Raw genomic sequence first — 16,455 nt, 5'->3', positions numbered from 1 at the left:
GCCCCAGTGGAAATATGCGTGTACACACGTGTGTGTGTGTGTGTGTGTGTCTACAGAAAGGCTCCAGTGGAACGAGCCGGCGGTTAGCTTTGAAATAACGTTGATGGTGGCGCATATTTAGTTCCCTCATGCGTGACACTTGGGGGAATTTTTTTTTTCACGATTCAATTGGCCCCTTAAGGCAACTTCAGAAGCCAAACACCATGAAAGGTTTCTCGTGGTTGGGGAAGACTCACCAGGTGAACCAGGTGTGCCGAGGAGGAGAGGCAGCGAGCTTCTCTGGTGGCTTCTATTGGTCAATTTATTTGAATTCACTTTTTCCACATGACAGAAAGGGGTTACATGAGTCAGCAAATTCCAAAAAATAGACTCACGTCTTCCAGTAAAAAAAAAAAAAAAAAGTCCAGATGACCTCATGGGCTCATTTTCATCCCAACAGAACCTTTAAAATAATAAATTTCGCTCCCCGTCACCCCCAAAAATCAATATTTGTCACTTTCTTTTTCTTAACTCACCTTTAACAACATTCGAGTCAGAACGACAAACCTTATTTTATTGAAACATTTACACACACTCTGCAATATCTCAAAATAACCTTCAAAGGCAACTTGTGGTACTTTGCAATGTTTATTACAGCGCCGCAGAACAATATTGCCACAACAGAGGTTCCCTTAAGTGGGAAAAACAGCAGTGACGTTGACATATTGTATATTTTTCATTTGGCCCGATAAGTGACGGCTTTGCGTTTGCTCCATTAGACGATGGAAAACTCACTTCGCCGTGATCTTGACACCCTTGATGTCATTTGTATAGAGATGGAAATCAAACGAGAGCGGCCAGACTTTGAAAATGTATACGCCGTATATATTTTTCTTCCTTCTTCGACTCTTCAAACTGACCATCGTTTTATTTTGCAAGTCAAATGAAAATCCTTCCCATTAGACCATACTGCAAGGACTGTGGTTTTGCAATGAAAATTCACCAATTTGATTTAAGCTAGTACATGAAATTTGGTAGGCATGTCTGCGGTGAAAAGACCCACAAAAACGTCCTAAAACACAAATGACCCTTGCCGTTTTGGTTTAATGCTGAATTGCAAAGAAATTTCGTTTTTGCCCAAAAAGACACAGGAAGTCTGCCAATTTAAAGTGGTCACTTTTGGGTCACCACTCTGTCCCCTTTGCCTGGAAGATTTTGTTCCCCTAATGGTTTTCACCGAGTGGTTGCGGGCAAGCGGTTTCAGGTCTTGTGTATTTTTTCTTTTCCGCTGGCAGGTGACCGGCATGGAGAAGCCTCACGATCCCAGCTGCTCACTGGCCTTACAAGTTTACGTGGTGACACATTTCCTGCTGGTGCTGCACACGTACCACGAGCTCTTCGAAAACCAGGCGGTAAGTATTTGTCACACGGAATTATTTGCGGCTAAAAAAAAAAAGATTCTTTCTCAATGTTGAACAATATTTGGTTGTCACACATCTCTGGCTTTGTTGTAAAAAAAAATTTGAACGCAATATTTAAAAACACCCTGAAACCGTTGACATAGTCCATGTGGGCGTCTGACGAGAAGGTGCTGAGCTCCCTAATTGAAGACTACTCATCTGCCAACATGATTGAACTAATGACAGTTTATTGCGGCCGCTCGAGCTCCAGTAACTTTGACTTAAAAAACAAAAAGAAAAACGAGCCGCGTCTAATATCGTGACAGGATGACTGATCGGCCTTTCCCTTCGGAGGAACCTTTGTCTATTATTTTCCACTTGCCCAAGCCAAAAGACCCCCTTCCTTTCCTCCTCTGTCAGAAAAATAAAGCATCGGGTCTCCTCGGCAGTTATCTTTGGAAGCCTTTTTTTTTTCCCCCCCTCAGGCATAGTTTTGGTTAGCCGAGAAGTGCCGTTACGCCCAAACTCCTTCGAAACTCCCAAATAAAATTGCCCCCCCACCCCTCCCTCTTTTTTTTCTGTGCTCCTCAGTTGTGGTCCCACACGCATTTACACACACGCACACACACCTCCAGGGCCAAGAGGGCTCCCCATACTTCGCCTGCAAATGAAACACCAGCTGGTGGTCCGGCAGTGAACACAAACGCCTTAATTGTGGACTGGAGCCTTTCCCAAGCAAAATAGCCTTCAGGATGCTGCAATCAGGACTTTTGCGAAGGAAAATAACAACGAGAGCTCTCCCGGCTCCCGCCATAAATCATGTCACCCTTTTGTGTTTATGTACCGTCGGAGTGTGTGCCAACTAGCTAGCTTACAGCTAACGTTATCAGTGCTCTTACACAATTGTGTCCGTTGATGAGTTGAAGCTGATTGCGTGTGGGAATTTTATGGACTACAGTAAATTTATTAACTTGCTTTGCGAGTTGGAAAGAATACTTTGGTCTGTTTAGGCTTCTGATTGAAGGAGTGACTAACCTGGTGAGTGATATGAAGTCACCCATTTCTTGACGGAGTGAATAAGTGACTGACTGAGTGACTGCTTGACTGGCTGAGTGTTGAACCGACAGACCCACTGAGTGAATGACGAACCGATTTAGTGATTGACAATCTGATCGACCGATTGAGCAAACAGCCTCCATCAAAATCCATGAAAAGTTCTGTACACAACAGAGTGTCTGCTGTTAACGTGATGCCGTTTACCCGCCATGTGCTCGCCCACTCACGCCTGTTTGCCTTGGCAGTGCCCAGTAAACAGTGGTGCAGGCTGGTGCTTTGTGGAAAGCCAGTGCAGAGCCAAGCGGCCATGATGCTGATTACAGCTTTACATTGGAAATCACGCCATGTGCTGTATTTGGACCCCTAGACGCTGAGCCACTTGACCGGCCTGGGAATGACGGCCTACGTCATACTCACGCTCACCTCCCTGGGATTCATCATCGACTGCAGGTGCTCTTTTATGCCCAGATTTTGGTGGAGGTGGTACCATTTTGATCATTTGCTTATGTGTGGTATTTGCAGGTCCTTCTTTCTCAAACAAACACTTTTCATGTATTTTACGGTGTACAATGATAAAGTACAGGAGTTAAATTGGATTTAAATGGTGTATTTGCTAAAATTCTGCTTATTTGTCAAATTTCATATGCAAGAAAAACACTAATGTACACGTATATGCTGCATCCAGGCCGTGGGCGTCCATTTTGGAGCTGCTACGTTGTATGTGCATGGCGATGTTGCTGCAGTATAGCCATGTGAAGGCCCCCAACTCAACTCTGACTGTGCCCACCCAGGTAAGGTCTTCTGACTTCACAAAATAGTCAGTCAGTAGCCTAAAAATATGAAAAAACAAGTTAGCATAAATAACGTGACAATAGTTGGACAGAATACCTTTTCCGAGCGAGCTGAACTTGGCTGCCCCCCCCCCCCTAAATATATACGTGGTCCAATATTTTGGATTAGCGTGACAGCATTCATCGTGCTCATCACCTGACCTTGCGTACCGCTTTCTGTTCCGCTCTCCGCAAAGATAATCTCCAACGACAACTGTGACAATGATCTTGAACGATGAAGTCACTTTTCGGATAAAAGGCGTGCTGTCACGTTGATTGTCCCGACACGGTCCCGTGTATTTGTGTGGTCTGTTTTGTGTGCAAAGTCCGGCCGGCGGAGCTATGATCCCTCCCTCCAGATGCGCGTGCCAATTAGCCCTAAAATTGGCGTGCCGTTATGGCTGTGGACTGTACATGGTGGCTGACCTGTCATTACTTTTTGCCTCCCCTCCCTCCCTCTTCTGGCTTTGTCCTCGCCCTACTCACTGAGCGCAGAGCGACGCTTCTGGAAACAATTAGTGGCGTCTGCCGCTAACTAGAGCTGGCTGATGGGATTTGCACGTGAGCACAGAGTTGCCGCTTTTATTGTCTCGGCCACATCTGTAGAGTTCAGGTGTGCCCCAAAAAAAAAAAAATCAGTATTATCATTTTAAATTAGAATTATCATGACTACTGTATTTCACTTTTCTGAGCACTAATTAACCCCATATAATAAGTATTATAGGACAGTATTTTTTTTCAACTCATTAACTAATGTAATTTTTCCCACTCTGTTGGTCAGATGAAATATTCGTAGCATTTAATGTCTATAATATAAAACGCCCCCCCCAAAAAAAAATCCAATCCATTCATACAGACGCTTTCCAGCCTCACGTCTGGCTCGTGAAGCCTTGGTGTGATCCCGTGGTCAGAGCCTGCCAGCTGTTAATAGCACCGAGAGCTTTAAGGATGCCGTATATCACAAGCCAGACATTTTGTGTGCAAGTGTAACAGTCGGCAGGGGCCACAGCACAATTACCAATTCTCCGCCGCCGACTTTTTTTATTTCCTTCACCGATTGGCTTCAAAACGCGTCAGAGCGGCGTGTCGTGTCATTAAAAGCATAAAGGGCGCCCATGTGTCAGCCACCATTTTGAGTCTTTTGTGAGCCTTTCAAGCACCTGCCAGCATCAACGCGCCGAATGGTACTTAAAAAGTGCTCAGTCATACAGGGCCGTAACCATCATTTAAAATGTGTGGGTGGGGTGGGTGTCAAATTGCTCTGGAGTAAAGCTACTTTTACAAGCAAATTATTATACGCTTCCATTTTACTGCTCCTCTCTTTTGGCCGACGGAATAAATAATAAATTAGATTACACAGTTTTTTAGTATCAAAATAAGTTTTCAAACAATAGAAAAACCTAAGCACTTGGAAAGTCACTTGACACAGATAAAGAAAAAAAAGGACATTAATTTTTGATTGTATTAATTTTTACTGGAATAACAGAAGTCTAAAAATGACTTCGGCAATAACGCGAGTCGGCTAACATTTTGCTTAGGGCCCCATGGAGGCTTGCCCCGACTCTGATGTTTACCTTTGGTCTTTCCGTGTCAATGAAATTTGATGACTAATCATAAAACAGGAAAGTAATAAGTCAAGCCATGACAGAGTTGATTGAGAGCTCATTTGTGCTTGTCTGCTTGTCTGGAAAGATAAATGTCCAGGTCACATCAATATTATCAAGTTCAAGTCCGACACAAATCAGCAAAAACATTGAACGCCGCCTCGCCTTTTCCTGATAAGACAACCCATGGCGAAAGGTCGCCATTATCTCGAAACCAAAAAAAACCTCATGTGCGGAAGGTCGAGGCGGTAAAATCATGAATGAAGATTTGTTTGGAGCTGTGCAAACGCTGGAACACAAACGGTGCGGCAACACATATAGACAACGTAGCAATTCATATTACCGAGTCACTTGCAGTAGTTTAATGAAACTCTTATTTCATACTATAATCATATATTCGTACTTTGTTCATCCCACTCCTCAAATCCAGTCCATCGAGAGAGAACAGTACAGCATTATAGCCCGGAGGCACCACGCCGAAGCACCCAAACGACAAACTTGATCAAATATGAAGGTTTTAATCCCGCTCTTAAATATTAAGAGGGTGTCTGCTCCCACGAGAGTATCTTGTCGAATCGACTCCAAAATCATTCAATAATAATGAAAGAGGACGTTCATAGTTTTCCGCAATAAAAATAAGTCATATTTTACAATAATACGGTCCAGGGTGGCGTATCATTTCGCAGCAGAAAGGCTTCCATCGCTCTCCGCTTACTTCATTGAACAGGCTCGCTCGTGTCTTGGCTAACAATCACAAGCGGAGTCGTAAAAATCTAATTTTTCAAGTGTCCCGCCTGGAAAAGTTTCCTCGCTGCCAGTTTGGTCCATTTTTTTGTCCGAATTGCCCTTGAGTCGTTTGGGCACCAAATGGGTTCCCGATGACGTTTCCAAGTTGGCCGCCGCCGAAGCGTGAGATTGCGGAAAAAGAAGGTCGGTATGAGGAAGACTGGAAGGAGCGTCGGAAAAGCGGTCGCGTGCAAATACTTCCCGCTTTCAAGAAGAGAAGAAGTATGTTATTTTATCGGGACGCCGACCGTGGTAATCACAGAACCCACGTGCTCTGTTATTGATCACTTTGTTACGATCCAAAACACCCGAGAGGAAGCAATCTGTCGGACCCGACGGACGTTTTTCGAAAATATAGGCCCTGAAGCCAGTTTCACTTAGCAACCTAAAATTTGGTACAGATGGCTATCATGAGTAGACCTACAAAAACATATCAAGAAGAAGAAATTTTGGCAGTTTTCAGGGATCCTTCAAGCTCATCCCTAGAGATTTTTTTTTTGCTGCTAAATTTGAAACCATTACACTAGACAATAGTTGGCAGCGGTTTTTCGACATGAAATATGGTGGCTTTGGTTTTTTTTTTTCTGAAATGAATTTGCACCTCAAAAGTCTCGCATTCAGTCTTCGTGCCATTCGTCAGTATCCAAGGAATCCAAATTCACTACCGTTGTAAGATCTTTTTTAAACATAATCCCTTTACTGCCGTCTTCTCCTTTCTCAGCCTCGTATTTTCCAACAAAGTCCGCAGCGGGAGCGTACAAGCAGGGGCGTCATAACTCTTCTAAATATCAGTGGGCGGATGGAAGGAGTCGAGGGGGCCATTAACCTCTTTGCCCCCCCCCGGAGACTCATTTGTCTTTGCTGAGGAATCCCCTTGAACTGAGTCGAAAAGGGCAACCACGTTTGCGCTCTTTAAGCTGTGAAAATACAAACAAGGGCTTCATTTTTACCAATATATGACCGAAAAAAAAAAAAAAACATCTATTCATAGTAAAATTAATTTAAAAACATTTTTTTTAATAGCTAGCAAAACTTTACATCGGTAATGACATATATTCCAATAACTAAGTAAGTAGGGAATAACCGGGCTCTACGAAAAAAGACCCAAGTTGCTTTTCCTCGTCTTTGAAGCCGACGTGTAAAAGAAAACGTTTAAATGTGAATTTTTCTCCAGGGATGGATTGTAAAAATGGCTTTCATTGACGACCGCCTCATTTTAGAAGTCAAGAAGTTGTAAAGAAATGTTTTAATGATAATTCTCCTCAAGGGAGGAACCCTAAAACACAGAATTTTGTACCACTTCCACACTGCTTGTTTCCATTTGACTTTCATCCTTTTTTTTTTTTTTTCGTTCCGCTCGCCTTGCCGTACAGATTTCTGGCGACTGTGGTCACGGGGGTGCAGGGGTGCGCAAATAGTAAACCGTGATACAGTCGGGTAACACTCCACACCGTGTGTAAAATCGTCTCTCTTGTATTTTTTCCTGAATATCAACGACGATAAAACAATTTTATTATCTGGCATCCAGTAGAAGTGGGGTGAAAATGTCAGGCCTCTGCAGCTGCACGGCTGTCTCCAAATAAAAAATCGTCAGCGTTCCGGCGAGTGTATCATTTCGCTTATCAAAATAATAATCCTCCATAAACTAGATTGTTTGTGTTGAAGTAGTGCACAGCAAAATGTGAAAATATGTACACACTCCGTACGAGTACAACTTCCTGTCTACTCTACAATGGTGGGGCGTTCAGGAAGGATACATTGGGCAGCTTTACATCCCACCAGAGGCTGGAGCGCAGCCATGAGAAATATTGCTGTCACACACACACACACACACACACACACACACATACACACACACATCAGACAGAACACATGTGAAACAACACTTGCTGTAAGGTGAAAGTGCAATTTAAAACAAGACAGGAACTTGAGGAGCATCGCTGTGATTTTGTAAACCTTTGTTATATTTATTTGTTTGTTTTAAAACTATTAAAAATGTGTTTTAAGCACTGGTAAGACCCTACAAAATAATAGATAGTTTGTATTTCGCACATTTTAGCCCAAGAGAAGCGCAGAAGAGTCCGCATGTGCAGCATGACGCAAAAATGCGGTCTGCTCGTTCACGGTTTACAGTTGTGAGCATATTTTCCCGTTGTGATGACTTGCGGTGCTCATGTGGCGTCCATGTGTGTCGCGTCACGCTTTGACATGACATGTTGATGTGACGTTAGTGATGATGAATGAACAGTTGTGGATGAAGAGCAGGATATGGTTGTTGTTTTTAGCAATCTTACAAATATACATGATCGAATAAATGGAGCGCATGTTCACATATGTGGATGTCCGCTTTTATTGATTTCGTGTAACTTCAGTGATATTAGCAACAAAACTTTCGTTATCAAGTTAGATTTTGAAATGACTTATCACGACGCCAGAGCGCTGGCTCTTGATGACATCAGCGTTTTCCCGTCCTGTGATTGGTTGTTTTCAAAACAGGGTTCACGTAAAAAATAAACAAATAAATAAAGACCAAGTTAGGATTTCAAGTTTGTTGTTTCAACTCAAAATTGCGTTTCAAGCCTGGGGAGAACTCGGTTAATTCGTTCACAGAATTAGCGCTTCAAATTAGGGTATGAAGTTTGAATTATGGCCTCAAATTTGAATTTCAAGCCTGCGTTAGAATTTCATCAATGGACTTGAACACAAGGTTAGAATTTCAAGTTTTCAAACCAGGGTAAGTATGAGGGTTTTTTTTTCATTTGTTAATATAATTGTAAAGTAATACAAATACTCTTGAAAATCTCATTCTGTAAAACCGCTAATATCATTTTACTAATACAACTATGTCATGTAAATGTACAGGTCTTTGTCTCCCTCTGTCTGCTGGACTGCTGAATACTGCAACAAGCCAGTAATCCACTACTTGTAACGTGTTTTTGTCTCATTCAGGCCTTGGTGTCCCTCAGTGTGCTGTACTGGGCTCTGCAGAGTTTCTCGCAGCTGCCCTCTATCAAGTGGAAGTCGCACTGAGAACCGCCACCTGCTGACTCCATTTGCTTTTTATTCTCTTAAACTGCACCCAATAACACTGTGAATTTAAAAAAGAAAAACATTATTTGCTCTATTTTATTTTTTTGTTCCATAAACAGACGGAAAGGTAGCATGTGAAGGAATGCATTGTGGGAGTTGGAGTTGTACGTCTTTCGGATTCGAAGATGACCTTTGACTTCGATCTAGATTGTGGGACCGGAGGTGACTGAAATGTTGCACAGCAGATGTTACTCTTTCCTTCTGCTATACTGTAAACTGTACTGTATGCATACTAGCAAATAATCTAACATATTGTCGTAATATGGCTGACGAATAAAGTCATACAAGACTTGAATTTGCTTAGCTGTTTCTTCACTTCACCCTATTTATGAATTAAGGTATTTATTTATAGTTCAAGACAAGGCTGGGACGGGATGCAAGTCTAAAAGTCCGGTATGTAAAGGTAAGAAGTGATTTCTTCTTTTTTTTTAATTTATTTATAAATGTCTCCAAAACAATGGACCTGAAGCGCCCTACCCTCAAACCTTTCGAGGAAGCTCGACTCATCCTTTCGTCGGTCGATTCTAACGTGATTTTTGTCTTTAATCATCGCAAGTAATAAAATGAGACCAGAGCAGACGCATTGATGGCAACTGGGTCGGGGGGGGGAGCGCCCGAGGCCTGCCGCTTAACCCCAGACAAAATGTCACAGCGATCAATAACCTCCGTCGGTGCTCATTAGATCTGGACACAAAAGAAAATGACAGAAAGCAAAAGAAAAGATGCTGAAGGTGATGTATGTTGATTTATTGATTTATCTTTTAATTCTTGTGAGGAAGCCAACCCCTCTCGGGAAGGGAAAACTTCACGTCGGGTCATCCCTGTAGACTTTTCGGATCTTACATAACGAGGCTCAGGCAGGCTCCCGCATCTATTTTTAGACTCACAAGTGGAGTAGTAGTGAAGTGATAGAATTATGTATCCAGAAGTTGAATGAAGATCCAATTGCTCTTCTGGCTTCACAACACTTTTTAGCCTCCCAAGCTCATCTGCTTGGTGAGAAAACCTCGAAGCAGCCATGTGAATCGACTGCAGAGGCTTGATGTGCACTTAAAAGTTGCCATGGCGACCGCTCGCTTTCCAGTCTATGAGATGCTGGCGCGCTTAATGATCCGTTCCCATTTAACTGCGTACTGAAGTGGTCTCCTCAACCCGGGGGCGGAGTCAGAAAATTTTCAGTCATGTTCTGTTTAGTCTGTTGTGGTTTTAGAAGCGACGAATATTTCAACACAAACGGTGGCGCAACAAATGTAGACTTGTAATATGATTATACTCAAAGTCATATATTATAACAAAAAATGACTAATATTACAGCATATAGTGAGTATATTGTGTTTTTGCATTATTCTGATGAGTCTCACTATTTCAATGTATTATTAAGAGGCCAAATAAATCCAATAAATCAGTTCCATTCACTCAATGTGATTGAATGCATGAGCCAATCCCGAATGCATCTGTTGGAATCACATTGAACATTTCTCCTTGCTGTTGACGAAAAAGACGTTTTTCCCCACAGGTCGTCTTGAATGCTAACTGATGCTACGTTCACGCTGACAGGAAAAAAATGCAGATAGAGGGGCGGGAAGAGTGATGATTCTGCTCTCTCTCTCTCTGGCGTGCGCTCTCTCTGTTTCTCGCTTGGAGGAAAACAAACAGCAACCCCCCCCCACCCGACATGAAGAGTGGGCTGCGGCAATAGCACAGCCTCTCTTTCGACATCTTATTCAAAAATCCACTTTCTTGGCTCAGCATCTAATGGAGCACTCAATAGATGGACCAGTGGATTGACGCCCCCTCTTCTAATTCAGAAAGACTCAACCTTGCTTCCGCACATGCTGGCTCATTTGCTAGACCCCCCCCCTCCCCTCCCCTCCTCGCTCACATGCGACATTTAATTCAGAAATGCACACTCTTGCTTCGGCAGACACTTGATCCTGCTGGATCATCCATTTCTGTCTCTTCTAACACGCTCGAGATCTAACGTACATTGTTGACATCTGATTAAAAACAAAAAAAGCCTTAGTAGAATTTTAGAACGCCCACTGGATCTCTCTGGAACATCTCACAACATCGATAGTCCAAGCACTCATCCTACACCGACTGGATCCTCCATTGGATCATTCAAAGATCACTTCCCGTATTCTCCATCGGATCCCCTACTTGGTCACCTCTCATGTCACATCAAAAAAATCCCCAGCACCCACTGGATCACCTGGATCACCTCTTCTAATTAAAAAAACAGGACTGGATCAGCACCTCCTCTCCTTCTCCGCACTCAACATCTAATTACAAAGACTCTTGGCTCAGCAGCCAACGGATCCCCCCAGCGGATCGCCGCTGCCGCCTCCTCTTCTGCACACTCTCTAAATGACGAGCGCCTTCACTCCTCCTCTTCCTCGCCCACTTACTGGAGCGACCAGCGGATCTTCTGGACCCGGGGCTCGTCCGCTCCCTGGACTCTGTGGCAGGTGAGCGACGGCATGTTGACCTCGGTTTTATCGATGCATGCCTGTCGCAGTGTGTGTGTGTGTAGGCACTCTCCATCCTCCCGATGGATGCAGCACACTCAAGCGTGAGCAGACACGTGAGGATGCTGCTTCCCAACCATGCCTCGGAATGACGAGATATCGGGAACGGGCTTTCCGTGCGTTCTGCGTGCGTGCCACACTTAATATTTCATTGATGCCGCTCGAGACGTAACGACGTTGCATGACGGATTGCGCATCATTCGGCCTCACAACATTTACGAGCAGACGATTCATGCGGGCAGTGGTCTCATTTGGAATCCGGTGGGCTACTCGTGCCGTCATCATAGCAACAGCTCTGTCTGATGATGCCATTGGACGCAGCCCAGAATGCAGAAAAAAAAACAATAACAATAAAACAGTCTTCTTGCACTTGTTGCGTCAGGCGAGGATTTTGCACCCACAGGCACGAATACCTAACCTGTACTCGTCGAGGCTTTAATTCAATTCGGGTTTAATTAAATCACAACACAAATGGCATTTTCGGAATTTTCAAGGGCTTGTACCGTGACGAGAGAACACGCCTAAATGACCGAGCGTTTTTGGCTCAACCCTAGAATATTTTTCTCAATATTCTTCTACTCCTTTTAATTTTTTTTTAATCTCCAAACAGCCCATCTCATTTGGATTAAGCCTGACCAAAATGCTGCTGGGTGAGGCTTGAGCACCATGACGAGCGGCCAGGACATTTGGGTCACATTGACCCCGGCAGAATTCGCCCTCTTGCAAGAATACACTCAATGTAAGCATCCTTCTCGTTATTCATTTTTGCATATTCACAAATTAGTCTAATTGAAGATTGCAATACAATTGACGGCACTCCTGTCACGTGACTATTTTTCAATTTCCTCCCGTAATGACGTCGCTAATGATTTTGGCACCCAGATGGAAACGTTGAAGCGTTTAACGCGAGCGCTCCCAGTCATCCATCCATCATGCCGCTTTCACCGCGCCGTGCCAGCGGTTTACATTTCCCTCCAAAATGTTGACGTGGTGTGGAAAATATGAGGCTGGCAGGGCAAGGACGCCTACCCACGTGTCAATCCGACCAAACTTTACTCGTGCTGTCAAAACCTCTTAAGGCACTTTTATTTAAAGCCGGTGAATTAATTAATTGCTAATTGGACGTACTGTTGACGGATATGGATTTTGGGGCGAAAAAATGTCTAGTGAGGATTCAAAAAGCAGATTTACTTTGAGAGAATCAGAACATAGATTTGCAGCTGCAGAAGGTTGTTGAATATTTTCTTCTTCTCAAGCGTGCACATTTGATTATGCACAAAAATGGCAGCCAACAATGCCTTAATGTGGCTAAAGTGCTATTTTGCTGCAACACAACCGCTTTAAGAACATCTGCAGAATGTGACACACACACACAGGCACACACACACGCTCCCCCATTAAGGATTGTGTTGCCATGGCATTCAGGAATGATGACAAGCGCTCCAGCGTGTTGCAATGAACAGCTTACATGAGATGTTCGATTCAACACACACACATACACACATACTGAAGCGGTTTTCATGCATCTTTGATCTGTCGTCAGACTCGACCAAGAAGCTGAAAGATGTTCTGCAGGAGTTCCACGGCGATGGTGTGCTGGCCAAATACAATCCAGAGGAGGTTTGTGCAAGTCATCGCTGATCAATCCATTATTATAGCTTATTGTTTCATAGTCGACAAATGATTTAAGTATAAATGGAAAAAAATAAGAGTCAATCTTTCTGCTCTCTCTTGACAGAAACAAGAAATCCTCAGCCAGGTGTGTTTAACTACCTTCTTTTCTGGCAACCCATTTCTTGACATAAAAACTCCGCAGGCTGCAGAAATGGGAATTGATCACATTTCAAAGAGGTCATTTATTTTACTGTATGTTTCAGGAGATTGACTTTGAGGGCTTCAAGGTGTTCATGCAGACCTTCTTGGAGAGCGAGCTGCCGCATGAGTTCTGCCAGCATCTTTTTTTGTCCTTTAGCAACAAGGACCATGCCAGCCCGTCCTCGTCCTCCGACAAGCTCAAAGTCGCTGGTAGGAGTTTACACTAACATCACTTAGGTTCTTTATAGCTTTTCTAAATACTTCACTACAAAAAGTTAAAAGTTCTAAATGCACAGTTGTGCTCCATTGATGTCAGGCCTCCCGACTAACATGACAGACTTTCCAGTTGCAGGTTTGACTTTTTGCTCCCCCCTCTTCCTCGCTGCAGGACTCAAGCTGATCAAAAGCAACTCGACCCCACTGAGGACGAGCGCCCTACCCGGGCCGCAGAGTACGGTGCAGCTCAAAGACATCGTGTGCTACCTGTCGCTGCTGGAAGGAGGACGGCCAGAGGACAAACTGGAGTGTGAGTGGCCAGCATTCCATTTTTATAGCTCAAATTGTCTTTTCCGCTGACGCTTGATACTATGGCAATAGAGAAGAAAGCTAAAAATAGTCAGTCACCAAATGTCCAACCGTTTCTGACATGGAATAACGATTTGTTTACACGTAGGCCATGGAATATTGTACTTTTGCCACCCGAAAGGAAAGTATGACGTCATGGTGGTCCTCGAGCTCGGGTTATGAATAGATGAAAACACAGTGGTTTTGAATTTGTTTGTTGTTTTATTATTAAATTTGCCAAATGAGACATTTATCTTTTCAATCTATCTTTTCAATTTGGCGATCAGGTAAATAAATTATAAAAAAAACAATTCTGACTGGAAGTCCAAACTGTGTAGTATTATCAGATAGCGCCCTCTGCTGGTGAGTCTAAGAACTGCAGTTACTTCTGTTGCCTTTAATCACTGGATGCAAGTATTTCATTTTTCCAATTCGACTTATAAACTCATACAATAACCCGGAAAAAATATAATTTAAGTACAAAATATGAATCTACTATTTACTTGTGAATCTTTTTCTATTTTCTTTGCCATTCTTTAGTTTGCGTGTAAACATTCGACATCACTTTCTGTGAAAGAAAGAGGCCGTTGTCCGTTTGTTCTGGATCATCTCATGATGTCAGCAGTCTCGGCTTACGCAATGTCCCAATACTTAGTCAGCCGCTATGATAATTGTGATTATCTTGTGTGAAGAGTTATGAAAGCAGACGATGTTGATAAGGTTTTTTTTTTCTTCCCCTTCTTCACAGTTATGTTTCGTCTCTATGATACAGACGGAAACGGCTCTCTGGACAGCTCGGTAAGTATTTGTCTTCATTCTTTTTTTTTAATGTTCAGCGTTCTCTTTACATAGCACATTATCTTTCTCCCAAAACGTTATGAAAAATGAAACAATATTTCAGTTTCTCACATCTGAGCCATTGATGGACGATTTTAAATATCAGCGGTACACATTTGTGAATGAATAAAATGTGAAGAGCGAGGGTGGCAATTTTGTGCGACAACACCCTTGATGGGCTGAAATTAGAGGCTTGGTGAGACAACTTTGCATATCCTATCATTAGTGTCCCATTAATAGCTCTGGATCCTTTTATTATCACGATAGGACAAGCAAAACGGCAAAAACACCCACAAAAACCACACAGATGTCAATTAATTTTTGCTCCATAAATATTGCCTTGATGCTTTTCGAGAAAGTGCGTATCTCCCATTTAATGACACTCACCAAATTACGACGTGACCCCGTGTTGAACTTTGTAATAATGTCAGCTGCTCTGCTTCTCCCTCGAAAGAAAACAACAAACACTGTAATTAAGCCACTGAGTTCTTCACGCCGCCTCCACTGACATTTCCAACCTGTTATTACGCGGCCCCCATCAGCCCATTATCAACAGCGGCTCACAAGGCCAGCTAAAGACTGTCTTTAAATATAGCGTATAAATATAAATGTGTGTGTGCGTTCACACAGGAGCTGGAGCACATCATCTCGCAGATGATGCACGTGGCCGAGTACCTGGAATGGGACGTGACCGAGCTCAAACCTGTAAGAGGTCAAACTTGAAATGTTTCTGAGCTCAAATGTAACTTTATTGAATTTTTTTGTTTTTAGTAATGTTAGTTTCTCATCAGATTCATATCTACATAAAATGAGATAATATTAAAAATATGTCTTCATTTTGATCAGACGAGGTGACGTGAAAACTTTTCTAACCTTGTTTTGTCCTCGTACCAATTGTATGTAAAGATCCTCCAGGAAATGATGCAGGAGATCGACTATGACCACGATGGCACCGTGTCTCTGGAAGAGTGGATCCGAGGAGGGATGACCACCATCCCACTTCTGGTCCTGCTGGGTCTGGAGACTGTGAGTAGACAATTTTTTTCTCAATTCATTTACTCTTCATAAGAAATAAAAATTGGCAACTAGAAATCAAAACGAGGCAGGGCTTCATTATGTTATACGCAGATCCTAGCATTAAATCAGTAAAAGGGGGGCAACGCAAGATGGCTGCCCCTTGGCTTCAAGTCCGAGTGTGCAGTTCCAATAGTATCCACTAGATAGAGCCATTCCCCAAGATTCGATGGACTTTTTTTACTCTTCTCTTTAGTCTAACAAATTCTTCTTTTATCGAGTTGATACCAAGAATATTCTATGGACAAAAATGTCCCAGAAAACAAATCTGATTATGGTGAGAGTGTCACTAAATTGCACTTTATGGCTGTTTTTCTTTCCCCCATAAATATATGTAGATCTATTTAATTGCTCATCTATAAGGGACTAAAATTACTCATAAAGTAAACCTTCGCATGAAAATACTAAAAATGTATTTCACTGTCAATTTGTAGTTTGTTGACATGATCTTAAACTGTCCAATGAAGAGCACCTACAAAGCAGAAGACATTTTAGAATCCCTTCCTGGTCCAAATGAACAGAAGGTGTAATAATAATAATAAAAAGAGTGGCAATGTTTATCTCCTCTGTGAATTTCCTGCAAGCGTGAACTTTATTGCATTTATGACGGCGGTAAAACCAAAATAGGCTCAATGCTTATCAGTTGAGTCTGCTACTTGAATTGTGCTAATGGTGTGTGTGCAGAACGTGAAAGATGACGGTCAACACGTGTGGCGTCTGAAGCACTTCAACAAGCCGGCCTACTGCAACCTTTGCCTCAACATGCTCATCGGCCTCGGCAAGCAGGGACTCTGCTGTTCATGTGAGTGGATTGCAACACACACACACAACCTGCTGCATTGCCATTATTAATAGGTGATCATTGTCTTGTTGCAAACTGAAAGAATTCATT

General features: G+C 42.9%; 2 protein-coding genes across 2 annotated transcripts in view; both read left to right on the top strand.

Moving 5' to 3' along the window:
* The window catches only part of agmo (alkylglycerol monooxygenase), a 21,409-nt gene extending 12,369 nt beyond the window's left edge, over positions 1-9,040 (top strand). Inside the window, exons 11-14 of the mRNA XM_088386221.1 lie at positions 1,275-1,391; positions 2,803-2,885; positions 3,121-3,226; positions 8,605-9,040. Coding sequence (XP_088242347.1) covers positions 1,275-1,391; positions 2,803-2,885; positions 3,121-3,226; positions 8,605-8,685 — 387 coding nt within the window. The 3' untranslated portion in view covers positions 8,686-9,040. The remainder of the gene's footprint in view (positions 1-1,274; positions 1,392-2,802; positions 2,886-3,120; positions 3,227-8,604) is intronic.
* Positions 8,768-16,455, top strand: part of dgkb (diacylglycerol kinase, beta) — a 24,787-nt gene continuing 17,099 nt past the window's right edge. Inside the window, exons 1-12 of the mRNA XM_088386214.1 lie at positions 8,768-8,907; positions 9,084-9,148; positions 10,262-11,213; positions 11,884-12,012; positions 12,817-12,893; positions 13,012-13,032; positions 13,151-13,298; positions 13,477-13,614; positions 14,401-14,450; positions 15,120-15,194; positions 15,396-15,515; positions 16,248-16,365. Of these exons, the coding sequence (XP_088242340.1) occupies positions 11,940-12,012; positions 12,817-12,893; positions 13,012-13,032; positions 13,151-13,298; positions 13,477-13,614; positions 14,401-14,450; positions 15,120-15,194; positions 15,396-15,515; positions 16,248-16,365 (820 nt within the window). The 5' untranslated portion in view covers positions 8,768-8,907; positions 9,084-9,148; positions 10,262-11,213; positions 11,884-11,939. The remainder of the gene's footprint in view (positions 8,908-9,083; positions 9,149-10,261; positions 11,214-11,883; positions 12,013-12,816; positions 12,894-13,011; positions 13,033-13,150; positions 13,299-13,476; positions 13,615-14,400; positions 14,451-15,119; positions 15,195-15,395; positions 15,516-16,247; positions 16,366-16,455) is intronic.

Source organism: Syngnathus floridae, chromosome 10 (genome assembly GCF_059516105.1).
Source record: "Syngnathus floridae isolate MCC-2025c chromosome 10, RoL_Sflo_1.0, whole genome shotgun sequence".
In the NCBI taxonomy this organism is placed as follows: domain Eukaryota; kingdom Metazoa; phylum Chordata; class Actinopteri; order Syngnathiformes; family Syngnathidae; genus Syngnathus; species Syngnathus floridae.
This window is presented reverse-complemented; position numbering and strand designations above follow the sequence as displayed.